The 14,607-nt window shown below is 43.0% G+C and overlaps 1 protein-coding gene across 5 annotated transcripts in view; it reads right to left on the bottom strand.

Moving 5' to 3' along the window:
- Window positions 1-14,607, bottom strand: part of PRKAG2 (protein kinase AMP-activated non-catalytic subunit gamma 2) — a 183,138-nt gene that overhangs the window by 46,404 nt on the left and 122,127 nt on the right. For all 5 annotated transcript variants that reach the window (XM_052693169.1, XM_052693166.1, XM_052693168.1 and 2 more), the window contains one exon: window positions 10,906-11,120. In XM_052693169.1, the coding sequence (XP_052549129.1) occupies window positions 10,906-11,120 (215 nt within the window). The remainder of the gene's footprint in view (window positions 1-10,905; window positions 11,121-14,607) is intronic.

A 14,607-nucleotide genomic window follows, 5' to 3' on the forward strand; every position in this document is an offset into this window, starting at 1 on the left:
TTCGTTTGATGAATCTAAATCATTGATAAAAAGCAGGTAAGCACTGACTGATATGAACTGGATGGAAGAATAAGTGTGAGCCTGCGTTTACCTGACGCTTCTTACACAGGATTAGTTGTGTTAGTTAAAGTGAAGCATTTAGGTAAGTACTGTTGTTGGATGGAGGCCAGAGTCCTGCAAGATGTTCCACAGAGCACTGGCTGCTGAGGATAACATTTAAAAAAAAATACTAAGAGGCAAATCTGATTTGTATGAACATTTACTATATAGCATTTCTTCATCTTAGTGTGGTGTTTCAAAGCCTTGCTCATGGGTGGTGGCTCTACTCTGCAAATACTTACTGCACCAGCTTTCAGGCATGGTGTTTTTTAAACCTAGAATTAAATAGTTTTTCCCTAATCAAGCCTGAAGAGAACTGATGCCATACTTTGAGCTTGAGTAAGACCCACAGAATTCTAGTAGAACTTTAGTCACTGGCCTGCTGTTAAAATGGCATTTCTGTGATCATCAGCAGGTCTCAAAGACTGGAAGCAGTGAGTCCAGATGGTGAAGAGATGCAGGTGAGAGCTGCTGCGATGGGTAACTGAAAGGCAGAGGCAGATTTCAGCTCAGAGCTGACTCACCCACAGTCTTAACAAAACTTTTAGCTACTGACATGCAGCTGGGCTGACAAAGAATTGGCTCTGCGGCATGGGCTGCACTGCGAAGTGGGTAACTGCTGGCTGAACAAATGAGCTGTGCACCAGGCACTCGCTTTCCAAGAGCTTATCTTAACTGAGGATCTCAATCCACTGAGTATTCAGAAGCTATCTCAGAGAGGCAGGCAAGGATAATAAAATACATTTCAGCGCAGTTTGTAAACTTGCTTCAACACAAAGCCCATGGTTGCCTTGTAATCTTCAAATAGATCATTTCTGTGACAAAAAGCTATTCTTCAGATGGTGCTCAATCTGCATAGCTTGAGGAACCTGGCCTTCCTCTGAATTATTCTCAGATCTACTGCTGATCACTCCGGGCAAAATTGTTGTGTATTGCTTCTCTTTTTTTGTTCTGCTTAAAAGAAATCTGCCATGACAGCATCCCTTCTCTCATGCATGCTTTCCCTTTTGGCAGCCTATTAACTATATCGTTCCATCACTTCAGGTACACTACAAGTGAAAACAGATCTTGCATGTACTGCTTCTGTGGTTTGATACCATCTGGAAGGGGCTGAAGTAAGGACTGTGTTGAGCAAGAAGCATATCAAGTGCTTCAGCTAAATGTTTTATGACTACAAACAATACCATAAAGAGATGTGGAAATACCAATAAGGCTTTTCCCTGCATTCCATGAACCAGAGCTGAAAAAAAATTTAAATTAGTTCAATGTTAAGGACCTGAGATACACCTCAAGCTCAACACCATGCTTACATTACTGCAGAGTTTATGCAAACATGGATACAAAAGTGTGCTGATGGTCAGGGGATGTTCACAGTGTGGGTATGGTAAGCACTGGGTGTACATGTACATAAGTTTAGATGCAGATTCAGTATTCAGCAGTCTGTGTGAGGAGATTTATGTATTAACATAGTGTGGTATCTCCCAGCTATCAATATCATGAAAAAGGACCATTTAAATTGTCATTACAGGTAAGGAAACAGTTGGGCTATGAGCAAATCTAGCCTCTCTGAGGACAGTAGAACAACTGTCACTAACTTTAGTACAGTCAGAATTAGAATTAGAGAATTTAATACATCTATATATATATAGATATATATATACACACTAAATTGTGCATAAGCTCACCAGAGGTGCTTCTTAATTTCTGAAGCACAGTTAAATAGCAGACTGGAAATTTAATGTCAGTTTCAATTAAATGGAAAAAAATGAAGTTGAATACTAAATTAAATACTGCAGTCAAGTAGTTTGAGATGAAAGTGGTTGTTTCTGCCAGAGTGGTCATATTTCAAAGTCAATCAGCTGTAGGAACCAAAAGCATCATCTTTGGAGATGGAGTTTTCTGAGAGCTTTGGACCTTTGCATGAGGCACACAACCCTGTTGGTGCTGGATGTCCAACCAGAAAGTGCTCCTGGAGGAGTGATGGCACTTCACAAGGGAAACTGCTGCTGGGTTGTGCCAAGAACACACTGACCCTGGCCATTTGAATGAAGCGTTGGAGTTTCAGCTGGGTTCTTCTGAGAAGATGTCCAAGTAAGGCCTTGTGGGTGAGAGACAGCACGGGACATTCCTGAAAGAAGGGGAGCTGATTTGGCTTTGCCATTTCAGTGGTTGTTATATTCTTTTACAGTTTGTTTGGATGATATTTTGAGCTCTTGGGAAAAGCACGCCAAGTTCAGAACAGAAGCTTGGCTATAGATCTCTAGAACAGTAATTATTTATTTAAGGTTGTTCATCGACTCAGGCATTTCAGTAATTCACGTTTTTAAAATAATTCTATGGGTAACTGTGATTAAAAAACAGTAAAAATTAGCAAATCCAGTGCACAACATCAAATTTGGAGCATATGTGTATGAATACTAGTCTGTATACCGTCTGCAGGACATTGTGTCCTATGGGGATGTCTGACCCACCCTAAACTAAGCTCTAAAATAAACATAGAAGTCAGAAAACCAGCCTGCTTTACAATGATTTTTTGCATAAATTTTGATGTGCTCTGAAAACCTGATAGCTTTTTGTACATTGTAATACATTATTATTGTCTGCAATGGAAAAAGCTGCTGCTAAAATCTTTAAATACAATGTGCTATCTATAGTTATCTTAAGCCACTTACGTCTAGGTTCTAAGAATATCTGCTTTCTGAAGAACTTCTTAATGTACTGTTTGACTTAAGGAGGTGTTGCACTGCAGCTTTTATAAATGGGAAACTGAGGCACCAGGGGAAAAAGGGACGCAGTGATAATCATGTAAGAGATCTCTGATGGGGTGAATATGTGCACCCACCTCCCTGAGCTCTATTACTGATGCTGTGTTTTTCTCTTCTTCAAACTCTTTGTTTTCTGTTACAACCATGTAACTGAAAAGAGAAGAAATCTCGAATTCAAAGAACTAAATCAGCAACAGCCATGTTTTGGGCCTTCAGGAAGAAAAGCAGGAGTGAGGAAACAATTCTTTTCTTCAAAACGTGACCTCTATATCGGTGAAATCTTGGGCAATGGAGGAATCTATTTGGTGCCCAGCTTGTATGATGTGCTTCTGTACTGCAGTGGTGCTCAGTGCATCTTGCCATCCCTTTCTGAAGACATCACTAGCTGCTTCTGCCTGCGTCAGGAGCTGGGTGCAGAGGTGGTGCACACCATGAATATTTCCATGTAAACATGGTCCAAATGCCCACAGCTGGAGAGGCCAAACATACACCAGCAGGCAGATAGCGATCTCACAGCTGCTGCTCTCCTTGCCACTTGGCCATCAGCTATTTCCTGTTGTCACCACGACCTTTCTTCTGTCCTGATCCTCATGCTCTTTCCATTATTTACTCTTTATTTAATCTCTCAGGTTTCCCCCAATTCCTTTTCCATCCCCTGCCTGTCCATCAGCTTTCATCTTCACTTATGCTAGTCGTTTGTAAGTGTTTTAATAGACAATAAAAAGTGTACAAAGACCTCGACTGAGCAAAGTGGCCAGCGTGTATATTGCTTTAAGTGCTCTGGTACTGCTGACTCCAGCCAGACCACCAATGTACTTAAAATTGACCGCACTTTTAAGTGCTTTCCTGGATCGAGGCCATCATTGCATTGACTTCAACCAAAACAGAATAGCACCTGAGATTCAGCAACATAAATACATAGCAACCTCAACCAAACTCAGCGCTGTAACCTTCAGATTACCTTTCTTCAATGCCTTCTGTCATCACTAGCTATGTTATGGCTACACTTAAACCCATTCTGCAAGTACATACTGGATGTAGTGCTTAGGAACCATCCTGTTTGAGTCAATGCTTATGGTTTTAGAATTTGCCCGGCCTGTTTGCTAGATCAGGCTCTCGGACAATGAAGTCCTCGGGGCAAGAGTCATGTTTATTTCTCTGCTGAAATCATCTGTGCTCACATTCCACGAAACAGCAATTAGTAACTTTCTGTTACAAGGAAGAAGGATTTCTGTGTGCCACAGACAGACGCGCTGTGCAGCTATGGGCAAAAATTGTGCTGGAGAATAAGCTCAAACACCAGAGGTGCTGACCTCGGCACTGGCAATTGTCCACAACCTTACACATGCGAGAAGGCCAACCAAGTATCTCCACTCTGTACCTCTGCTGCCTCCTCACCCTGCTGGCCTTGTGCCTCTCACCTTTCCTATGGTCTGTTCAGGAGTTAGGCTCTGTGATCCTCATGGATCCCTTCCACAGCAGGAGACGCAGTAATTCTGTCATCCTACGCTCCATTACTTCACCTTTCTACACTTCAGCTTACTCGCCCCATGCTGTAGGACTTCTGTTCTTTGTTAATCATAAAACACGATTATTCATACCTCGGGCACTGCACAAATCATTACTGTCTTCCTAAAAATGTCATCCACACGGCCCTGCCCTCAGTGCCTGCTAAGAATGCTGTTGGGAACAAGCTCAAGGAATAAATATTTTGCATTCATTTCGGGAGCACAATGGAAACATTTTTCCAGGCTGCTGCCAAGATGGTATCTGGTCCTCCTCTGAGTCAGCAGCCCATGCAGCTGACTTTCAAATGGCCAAACTTGGTTGATTGTTATCTTAAAAGAAAAAGAACCACAGACACGAGCTGTGTTTCTGCAGAGCTGTGTTGCTCTCCTTATGTACAGGCTGACAGCGACACTACCGTGCAAATGGAAGGCAGGGTTACTCAAGATGTCCCCCTTTTATCTCCTAACTTCAGCATTTTGTTTCATCCAAACAGAGGAAGGGGTAAGGCTGTGGGGAGAAGAGGATATCGCTGCTTTGTGTAATCTGTGACCTTTGGGTATCAGCCGGGGATTTACATTCTGTAAAGCTCTGCTGGCTGTTAAAGATTGTGTATCTAACAATACAATATGGACGAAACTGAGCTGAGAGAGATGGAGATAGATGAGGAATTCATAGAGTTCCCTCTTAAGGATCCCGGCCCGTGTAGCATTTCTTCCTTCCTGTAGCTGTATTTTCCACCCACCTGAATACATGAGAAGGAATGGTGCAACAGAGAAGTTTCAGAAGAGTGCATGCAGAGCTCTCTTCTGAAAGACTTTGGTTTATATTTTCTGCTGCTTTGTGCACAAGCACACGTGGTACATCATTGTTTTCCTGAGAAATACTTGGTAAGAAACTGGCAGCAATGCTCTATTGCACTGAACCTGTGCCTTAAATCAGAAATTAGGTTTCAGGCTGTGATCACAAACAGAGCTCGCTGTTAATAGAAGAGTAGTACTACCATGCATAGTGCAGGACATGGGGTGATAAAGGTAACTTTGCTTTCAACTTCTAACCAGAAACTCCCCATTCAGGATTCTGGGGTCATGAGTTTGGTACCAAGGTGTACCACAGAAGAAACACACAGTGCTCTGGTTTTAATTGTCTTAGCTACTTAGTCATACAAGCACTGCCAGAGCAGCTGGGAATTGACGGGACTCAGCATTTTGGCTGCTCATCCTTTCATCCTGGTCTTTCTCCTTGGGCTCTAGGACTGGCAGGAACAGGAATCGGAGGAGTTTATGCTGTTAAGATAAATTCAGCACAAGGTGCACCCATAGGTAGCTGCATAAATCGCTCTGCCGAAAAAGCCACAAGCAGACAGACATGCATTTCCTCAGGGCAAAGAAATTACGCAATATGAATTCTCTACATCCTATGATTGATTGCCAAGAATCCGAATGCTGCGACCAGAATACAATTACAATTACATCCGGAAACTGGCATTACAGCAGGTTGTAACTCTATTTTTTTCCTCCTAAAATAAGTAAGTAATTCTAGAAAAGACAAATTAACCAATATAAAATTATTAGCAAGGTGCCTGTTGCGTATTTTAAATAGGGATAAAAATGCCAAATGTGGTAAAAGAATAAGACTAATAGGGAGGAGGTAAAGGGACAGAACAGAATATTAGTAGAATGGGTCTCTTCATTTCCAAGCAAGTTTACTGGCTCATTTAGGTTTTACTTCCCACTGAATCTTACTATGGACTTTCAGTGGTGTGAAGTCTGCTCAGTGGAGCCATCCTGACACTCTGTCAAAGCAGATAAAACAAATCAGGTGGGCTCAGGACATTTTTTCTATTAATATGGTGTGTAACTGTTAAGTGATTGAATGATACATAATCACAAAGCTGTTGATTTACTAGGTTTGCAACTAATCACATACCAACTGCTGGACAAGTATGTTCCATTTTTACATTAAATGCACTTTTACACGGACAGCAGCAGCTGCATTAGGGAGAATGTTGCAACCCAGCTGGCTTGTTGGAGCCCAGAGGATCTATTAGAGAACATCTCCCAGAAGGAGTGCTGGTATTAAAGCACTTAGAACTAGTCCGGACACAGCAACACTGCCAGAGCTTTCTCACTGGTAAATGACAGCCTTGCTGGCTCTGGGTTCCGTGATCAGTTTACTGTGGTATAAATCAAAGCTGAATCAGAGTAATGCCTTGGCACTCATTTACTTCCTTAAACCACACGAATGCTGAAATAAAGAGTTCTTGCACATTTGCAGACTGGATTCCATTTCTCCCAGCCTGTGGTTTTTGTTGGTTTGTTTTGTTTTGTTTTGTTGTTGTTTTTTTTTTAAGACAACATCAGAATCAAAGAGCATTTTCAGTTCTCTTCATCAGATTTAAATCTCTTTTATCAGCCAGGCTGATCACGGCGCTCTGATAGGTGCCATGGCTTTTTGGAGAGAGCCAGATGGGAGGACCTGCTGCACATATCCTGGTTCCCAGGCTGCCTGCCAGCAGCAGGGTGTGATGTAAGAGTCTTTCACGCCAAACAAGTTAACAGCCCTGTTTTTGAGTTTACTACATTCTGGCTGAGAAACAGCACGAATAGCCTCACAGGGAAATGCTGCTGCTGAACAAGCAGGTAGCTGCAGAAACCATTTTCTCTTTACCTCTGTGTTTCTGCCACTGGAAGGGAGAGGCCTGGCTGCAGACTGTACTTCTGTTCCAGGAGCTCAGCAACACTGACTGTGTAAAATGGATGCCAACTGTATCTTCCAGTTTCTCCTGTGTCCTACACGTGTGGCTTGAGGAGGATGTGCTGACACAAGCTCAGTGTATGTGTCAGACTGTCTTCTGCATGAGATGCTCTTTGTAAGAAATTGCTGGGAAATTATTAGGCTCCTGTTAGAGAGCAGTGGTTCACCAGGTAGAAGAGGTTGTTTGTATGTTCTGCTTCTGTAAGTATGACTCCTCATGCAGAGAAAGAGGAAACTCATGAAGGCCAGGAAATGATGTACCACAAAAATGCACATGTTTGCAGGAGGCAGAATACTGCTGTTTTCATGGTACCTTACGTGTCAGTGGAAGAAGAAAGGACAAAGGGGAAGGATGCAAGCACACTGAGCTCAACGCACTGCATTCCTCTTCAAAACAGGGCAAAGCGGAAACAGGGAGAACATGTTGGTTACTGAATTTGCAACCTCTCTGCATTCCTTTCATGGTTAGTAATGTTGCTTCAGAGGGGAGTTATCATTCACCACTTAACAGCCTGAAGGTTACACAGTCCAAACAACACAAGGCCGAAGTACAAAGTCATGAACTGTGCAGCAAAAGATCGAGTCTCTCCTTCCCTATTTCATGTGGGGCACACTAATCTTCTGGAGTAGCTTTGATCTCTTATCAGCTGATTTCTCATTCTGAGCTCCTAACTCAACCACCAGGAACACCTCCGCAGCCATTGGACGCCCACGAGAGCTGCTGCCATGGCCTGACCCAGCCTCACACATCTGCTTTGGGCACCCAGCAGAAACACCGTGGTCAGAAATGCAGCACCCGGAGTCCCTCAGTTGTGAGCGAGGCAGAGTGCTGACCAACCCTCTGAAGAACCCATTTATCCTCTCTGAGATACAGAGGCAACCAACGTAAGCAGCTCAGATAGGTTTCTAAAGTTAGGCAGGATAAATCCAGGCCTGAGTGATTACTGCAGGCACCCATTAGCATGCTGTTATCTGCTGAGGTACACACTGCATTGAGATGCTCCTTGTGGAAGCAGTGTCTCCCTCTGCCAGGGCCTGTCTCCTGCTTTTTATTCCCCTTATCTGAATAAAAGGGTTAAAAATCACAGCAAGATACACACTGAGTGCTACCAAAACACAAAAGTGATGGTTACATCTGCTGGGAAACAAATATCTTTATTCTTCTCTGTTTTTTAGCAGATTCTACCGTTCTGTGCCACAGCCTCAAGCGTATAAAAAGCAAGTCCACAAGCTTCAAGTACACATAGCTTCAAATGCAGGTGGATGTAAAAATGGGCTGAGTTCCAAGCCCTGGTGCTACACATTCCTATACTCATCCATTGGCTCATTTGTTGGGTTTTTTTCAGCAGGACTTCCAGCTCTGGCTCCAGGAGTTCCTCTTTGCTGTTGCAGTATATGCAGTCATGAATCATTGATAATAGTTTTAGGATCACACACATTATCATCACTAATTAAACAATGTAATGAGATTTGAGTTGACAGAGCCCTTGTAGATAAGAGTCAACCTCTCCTTTCAATTGTTAACGTAAGAGCTGCTCTGTCATTAAAGTGAACATCTCACAGTGTCCACTGTGAAACCACTCATCCTATAATTTATAATGCTTTTAAGATTTTTGGAATCATTATGCCAAGAAAGAGCTATCTAAGTAAGCAAGAAATGGACCTCGATCTGTTTATGACATCTTCACTGGGAAAACAAATATTTAACCCATGACTCAGAATAACTGAAATGTCTAAAATGCAGTATTCAGGGTGTTGTCACATTTGTAAGGGAAATAACTTAGTGAAATGAAAACCTAATGATTCACTGCCATCCTGTGCACTCACTCTTATAAATGAGATAGATATAAAACAAAGAGTACAAAAGCAAAGTATACAGAACAAAGAAAGTCAGGTGTTGTACATCCTATGTGTCTAATATATGTTTTTCTGCATCTGTTGAATAGGAGATAATTGAGTACAATATATTGAGTTTCCATCCAGACTATCTTGTGCAGACACAGAACCACTACAGCTGATAAATGCTTGCCAAGAATTCTGTTTCTTTATTGTCCCAAGCAGCAAATCATTAAAAACAAATAAAAAATTAGATCTGTGTTTCAGTCGCTGTTCTAGCAGATACAACAGACCCCTGGGTAGCAGCTGAATAGAAACCACATTCACACGCCAAGGATATGACCAACAGACTGAAGCCTACCACAAACATTCCTGTGTCCTGCAAGCCCCTGAATTTCATAACTTGTGCATCCAAGCCTGCTCCTTACATGGAAAGGCAGCGAACGGTCTGGAGGAAGGTTACTGCTGGAGTTCCTAACTATAAGTGTAAGATTGGTATTATTCAGTATTTTTAATTCTTTACTTTCGCCTAGTGGCAGAATAGGAAGGTGTTTATTTTGAAAGGAGTCTGGCTTCCTTAGTCTAGAACAACAAAGCTGGCTTTGGATACAACAAGCCATAATGAGCAATGAGTGAAAATGTCCATTATTTATAAGACCAAATGGTCACAGCACCCAGACACACACAGTGTAATGGCTGCAGCCATTCCTGTGGAGGTGCAGGACTCAAAGGAGGAAATGTGGGACTGCTGGCTTAGCGTATCCAGAAGGCAGAAGAGCACAGAAGAGAACAGTGGTTACTGTGAGGCTGAGGCTAGCCAGAGGAGGGGAGGGAAGACAGAATCACAGAATCACAGAATGGCCAGGGCTGGAAAGGACCTCAAGGATCATGAATCTCCAAGTTCACCCAGGCCCACCTTTCTAGCCTCTCGAGGTCCTTCTGAATGGCATCCCTTCCTTCCACCGTGGACCGTACCGCTCAGCTTTGTGACATCAGCAAATATGCTGAGGGTTCACTCGATTCCATCATCGATGTCATTGATAAAGATGTTAAAGAGCACTGGTCCCAAGACAGACCCCTAGGGGACGCCTCTCTCTGGCCTCCACCTGGACACAGAGCCATTGATGACCATCCTCTGAATGCGGCCTTTCAACCAGTTTCTTATCCATCGAGTGGTCCGCCCATCAAATCCACATCCCTCCAATTTGGAGATAAGGATGTGGTGGGGGACCATGTCAAAGGCCTTGCTCAAGTCCAGGACAAAGACATGCAGTGCAGATGTTGCAGAGGAGAATATCAGAGGTTAGAATTCACGTTTTCCTGGAACTGCTGAGTTCCTGCATTCCCAGGAGCTAAAGAAACCACTCCTACAAAGACGCTGCTACTACCTGGGGTCTGCTTAAATACCTGGGTAGTTCCACCCTTCTGTACTGTGAGCTGGGGCAGACAGAGTCACAGCAACCAGTGCCATTAGACTGCAGTTGTCCCAGTGATCTCAGACTTCTGAGGCAGCAGGAACTCAAAACCCTGCAGCTCACGCTGTGAATTTCTTTTTGATCTGCTCTGCTTGGCTGCTAGCCTTCTCATCTGCTCCTTTCAAGGGATATAAAAGACAATCCTAAATAAAACTGTATCCTTCTCTAAAGCAGCATCTCAGCAATGCGTGCAGAACTGTGCAGCCACTGCAAAGCTCAGTTGAGCTCAATGCAAGAACTGATTGCTATTTGGTTAACTCACAAGAAGAGCTCCCACCTCTGGATTCCTAATGCCTTGCCAGCTGAACGCTGAGAGCTGACACAAGCCTGGGGTGTAAGGCACATGAAATTGTTCTCATTCCATTCCACAGGATGGACGCACCAGTCCTAGCTCGTAGTATGAGAAACAATTTTACACACACCACTGTACATTTCCCGGTGGAGAAGTGGACACAAGCTCTACTTACTGGTTTTGAGGTAGCACAGAGAGATGGTGTCATTATAGGAGGCTTGGCTGCACTTTGGGATGGAGGCAAAGAAAATCTCTGCCCTGTGTCCGGAGGAGAAGAACAGTGAATCCGTGTTTCTAGTCTCTCAGGCTCATGCTTATAGGATTCAAGAGGAAACGTGGACTGCTTGGTCACTTGTGTTGGGGTAGATGGAGAAGAGGAGAGGCCAGAGGCTGTAAAAAAGAATAATTACTAACGATCAGAAGAGAAGCAGGCAGAAATCTCATCTTTACAGTAAACCTATATATATTTTTATCACCTTTCCCAGGCTAAAAGCATATATCTCACCCTTATTTATAATAGGGGATTAAAACTCTGTGAATTGTTTGGCTGCTTGAACTGTCTGAGCCATTGTCCAGGGAGGTGTATTTGCAAGATGAGACAGCTCTACATTTCTGTTCTACTGGCCTCCCATCTGCTTCCTTACTTCTAAAGCAATCCTCAGCACTGGTGTCACTTTCTTGTTGCTATTTTAATGCTTCTGTGAATCTCAGGATTACCTCTATCTCATGGTAAATGGCTCAAGAGCTTGAACGCATACTTTTGCTTCATTTTGATGATTCTGTCTCAGCCAGCAGCTAGAACAAAATTAGGAGGAGAGGCAAAAAGAAACAAGGAGTATATCCTGTGAGCTTCAGCCCACGTTCTGTAGGGCTCCCAGCAATGCTTTCCTGCAATCTAGATTTGTTTTCAGCAACCTTGGAGGAGAAAGATCATTTTTCTCTTGTGCTAAGAATCAGTATCAGCAGCAGATCATTTGTCTTGTGAGCATCCTGCTTCTGTTTGACACACATATCTACCCCAGCTGTATTTTAGGTTGTGTTCTTAGGGCAGTTCTGAGCTGTGATCAAACAGATCATTTAAGCCGTATTTATTATCCATTTAAGAACAAGCATCCACATCCAATTAGAAAATTCATTACAACATCTGTGTTTCCTATGACATCTATGTGTTTGTCAGCAAACAAAGGAAGATTCTTTTATACCAGCATAAATCAGAGCGGATTTAAAGGCGTAAAAACTGAAGCCGGACAGAGCTTCAGATTTTGAAGTGGGCTATGGGCACCTATGTGGCCTCTGAGTTGGGTTCACTTTTTGTGCTCCCAGAGGTCTGTGTGGATGACCAGTGAATCCACAGGGGACTCCAGTCCATCAAAAAGGAGCAGACAGGTAGCTTCTAATAAGCAGGAAACTCCAAGCCATCCAAACAAAACTTCAAAACATGATAAGGCATCTCCAAGGCAAATTCAGTTTGCCTTCTCAGTGTGAGCTTTCATGGTTCTACCAGAGATTTCTGCACACCTCTGTTCCAAGGCTTTGCACTGGTGCAAACACAGCCTCCACTGGTCCTCACTCACAACCCAGGCCAAAGGGTATTAGTACAACTCCCTTGGTACTCCAGCACTTCTGCAATCAAATGCCTGCAGAACCACGAGCACTGGTTGAATGAACCCTTGGGAAGGTTTATATCCTGTCTTGCATTGACCTCAAAGGGTGTTCATTACCTCTCGGCGTCCCCATTCTGCCTCACAAACAGCATTTATAGAGAATACTTTGTATTTTAGGAATGTAAATGGTAAAGCTGGGCAGTAACTGCTGATCACAGAGCTGTCTTTTGGAATTGCAGTTGCCCACTGAGGATATGTGTTTCGTTAGAGCTCTGCCAACCAAGCAGCAGTTATCAGAAATGCAATGGAGATGGGTGTTTCCACAGGGAGGGGCAAGGAGAGTGGCCCCAGTGTTTGGGATGCCCTCAGCACTGCTGATTTTAGTGAGATTGGAGCACGTGCCATTTGCTGAAGGACTAAAAGGATTGTTTTTGCTTGCAGATAGAGATGAATGGTTTGGGGAAGATGCTCTGATCTTCTGTGTTTTTATGGGTGTACAAATGTTTCCTGAGCACTCAGACTGGGGTTTGAGGCGGATGGCAGCTGTAATTGATGCAAATATAAAACCACTAAGAGGGAGAAAAACACCATTAGATCTTAAATTCTTACTGCTGGAAAGTGTTCACTGTGTGCTAATGTATCAGCAAGTCTACAAACAATTTCCAGGATTAACAATCTTTGCCAAAAGTGTTATTACCAGCCATAAGGGAAGCTGACAGGGCTGCCATACAAGTGGAGAGGACAGCTAGAGGACATAGGAAGATGTGGATGAAAGGAGACCACGGAAGTAACATCACTCACATCCCATGAACACTACTGTAAATGTGTGACGGCACAGGCAGTAAAGTTCCTTGCAGACAGCATGCCTTCCATTTTATAAGAACAGCCCGTGATGGGGAGCCTCCTCTTGGGAAACTTGGCATGAGTTTTTATAGATGATGAGTGTCTGTCCAGAAACTTCACTGGGAGCACTTTGATCCCTAGAACAGTCTCTGCCCCCTGGGCTCTTAACACAGAAGAACTCAAAGCAAGGCACACCCTGACAACACTTCAACTTCACTTTTTCTGTGACTTTCCACACGAGAGGTGGAGAGAAAATCATCATTGTTTTGGAAGGTATTGGATTAAATTATGTGTTAGCCTTTTCAGTGTTTGCTATTTAAAAGCTCACCTCGTAGCGTTATTGTGGTACCTATTTTATTCACGTTTCTGTACTGCTGAGGTTGAAGGAAACAACTGTAATTTTATGATAATTAAAACAAAAGCTCAGTGTCTGAATCATAGAATCAAAGAATCATGGAATCACAGAATGGCCTGGGTTGAAAAGGACCACAATGCTCATCTTGTTTCAACCCCCTGCTATGTGCAGGGTCACCAACCACCAGCCCAGGCTGCCCAGAGCCACATCCAGCCTGATCCAAAACCCTATAAAGAATTTTATAAAAGTCTGTGACATTAAAGATGGAAAATCTCCAACACGCCCCCAGGAGAAAATCACTTCAGGAGTAACAGAACTCCGTGTTAACAGAATTCTATTGAACTGCCATCTAAACAGATGGAATAGATGTAAATATACGGGTATGTGTGCATGCAGTCACTGTGCTGGTCTACTACAGAAGAAAGGGATCAAGGAGACAAGACACAGCTTATATCCCATGTTAGACAATATAGCATTAAAAAGCAGCCACCGTTTCTAGACTTCTCTGTAACAAGGCTGAAAAATTCAGTACAGATGAGGATTTCTGAGAAAAAAGAGTCTTTGAAGCTGCCTGCAAACTCAGCTGCTGCTGATAATGAGATGAACTGTTATGGCACGTAATTATCTCTAATGCTAATGTTGCTTTCATCAGACAATGAAATGCGTAATCAAGTGTGGTATTTTCATGTCGGCAAACTAAATAGCTCTTCTTTTTTTTTCCCATTAGATTAATAAAAGAGTTCTAGACAGGAAAATAAAGAAGAAGGGAAAATTCTGGATTAGTTATTGTATCACTGGCCAACAGAAGGCTTTGTCCTGTATTTTCTGTTGATTGCCCTAGTACAGTTTTATCAAAGAATCACAGAGTATTCCCAGCTGGAAGGAACCCATAAGGATCACTGAGTATCTTTACTCATATTCAACATCTATTTGTGAGACCAAAACAACTCTAAATAGCACCAGTTTTATGTTTGATCAAAATGGGGCAATTTCCAGTTGTCCTTTCCCTACCACAGGGTTGCCTGCAGCAATGGTCCAACATTCAGTTCTATGCCTGCATTTGCACAGCTCCAGC

Source organism: Tympanuchus pallidicinctus, unplaced genomic scaffold (assembly GCF_026119805.1).
Source record: "Tympanuchus pallidicinctus isolate F22 unplaced genomic scaffold, pur_lepc_1.0 scaffold3, whole genome shotgun sequence".
Classification (NCBI taxonomy): Eukaryota; Metazoa; Chordata; class Aves; order Galliformes; family Phasianidae; genus Tympanuchus; species Tympanuchus pallidicinctus.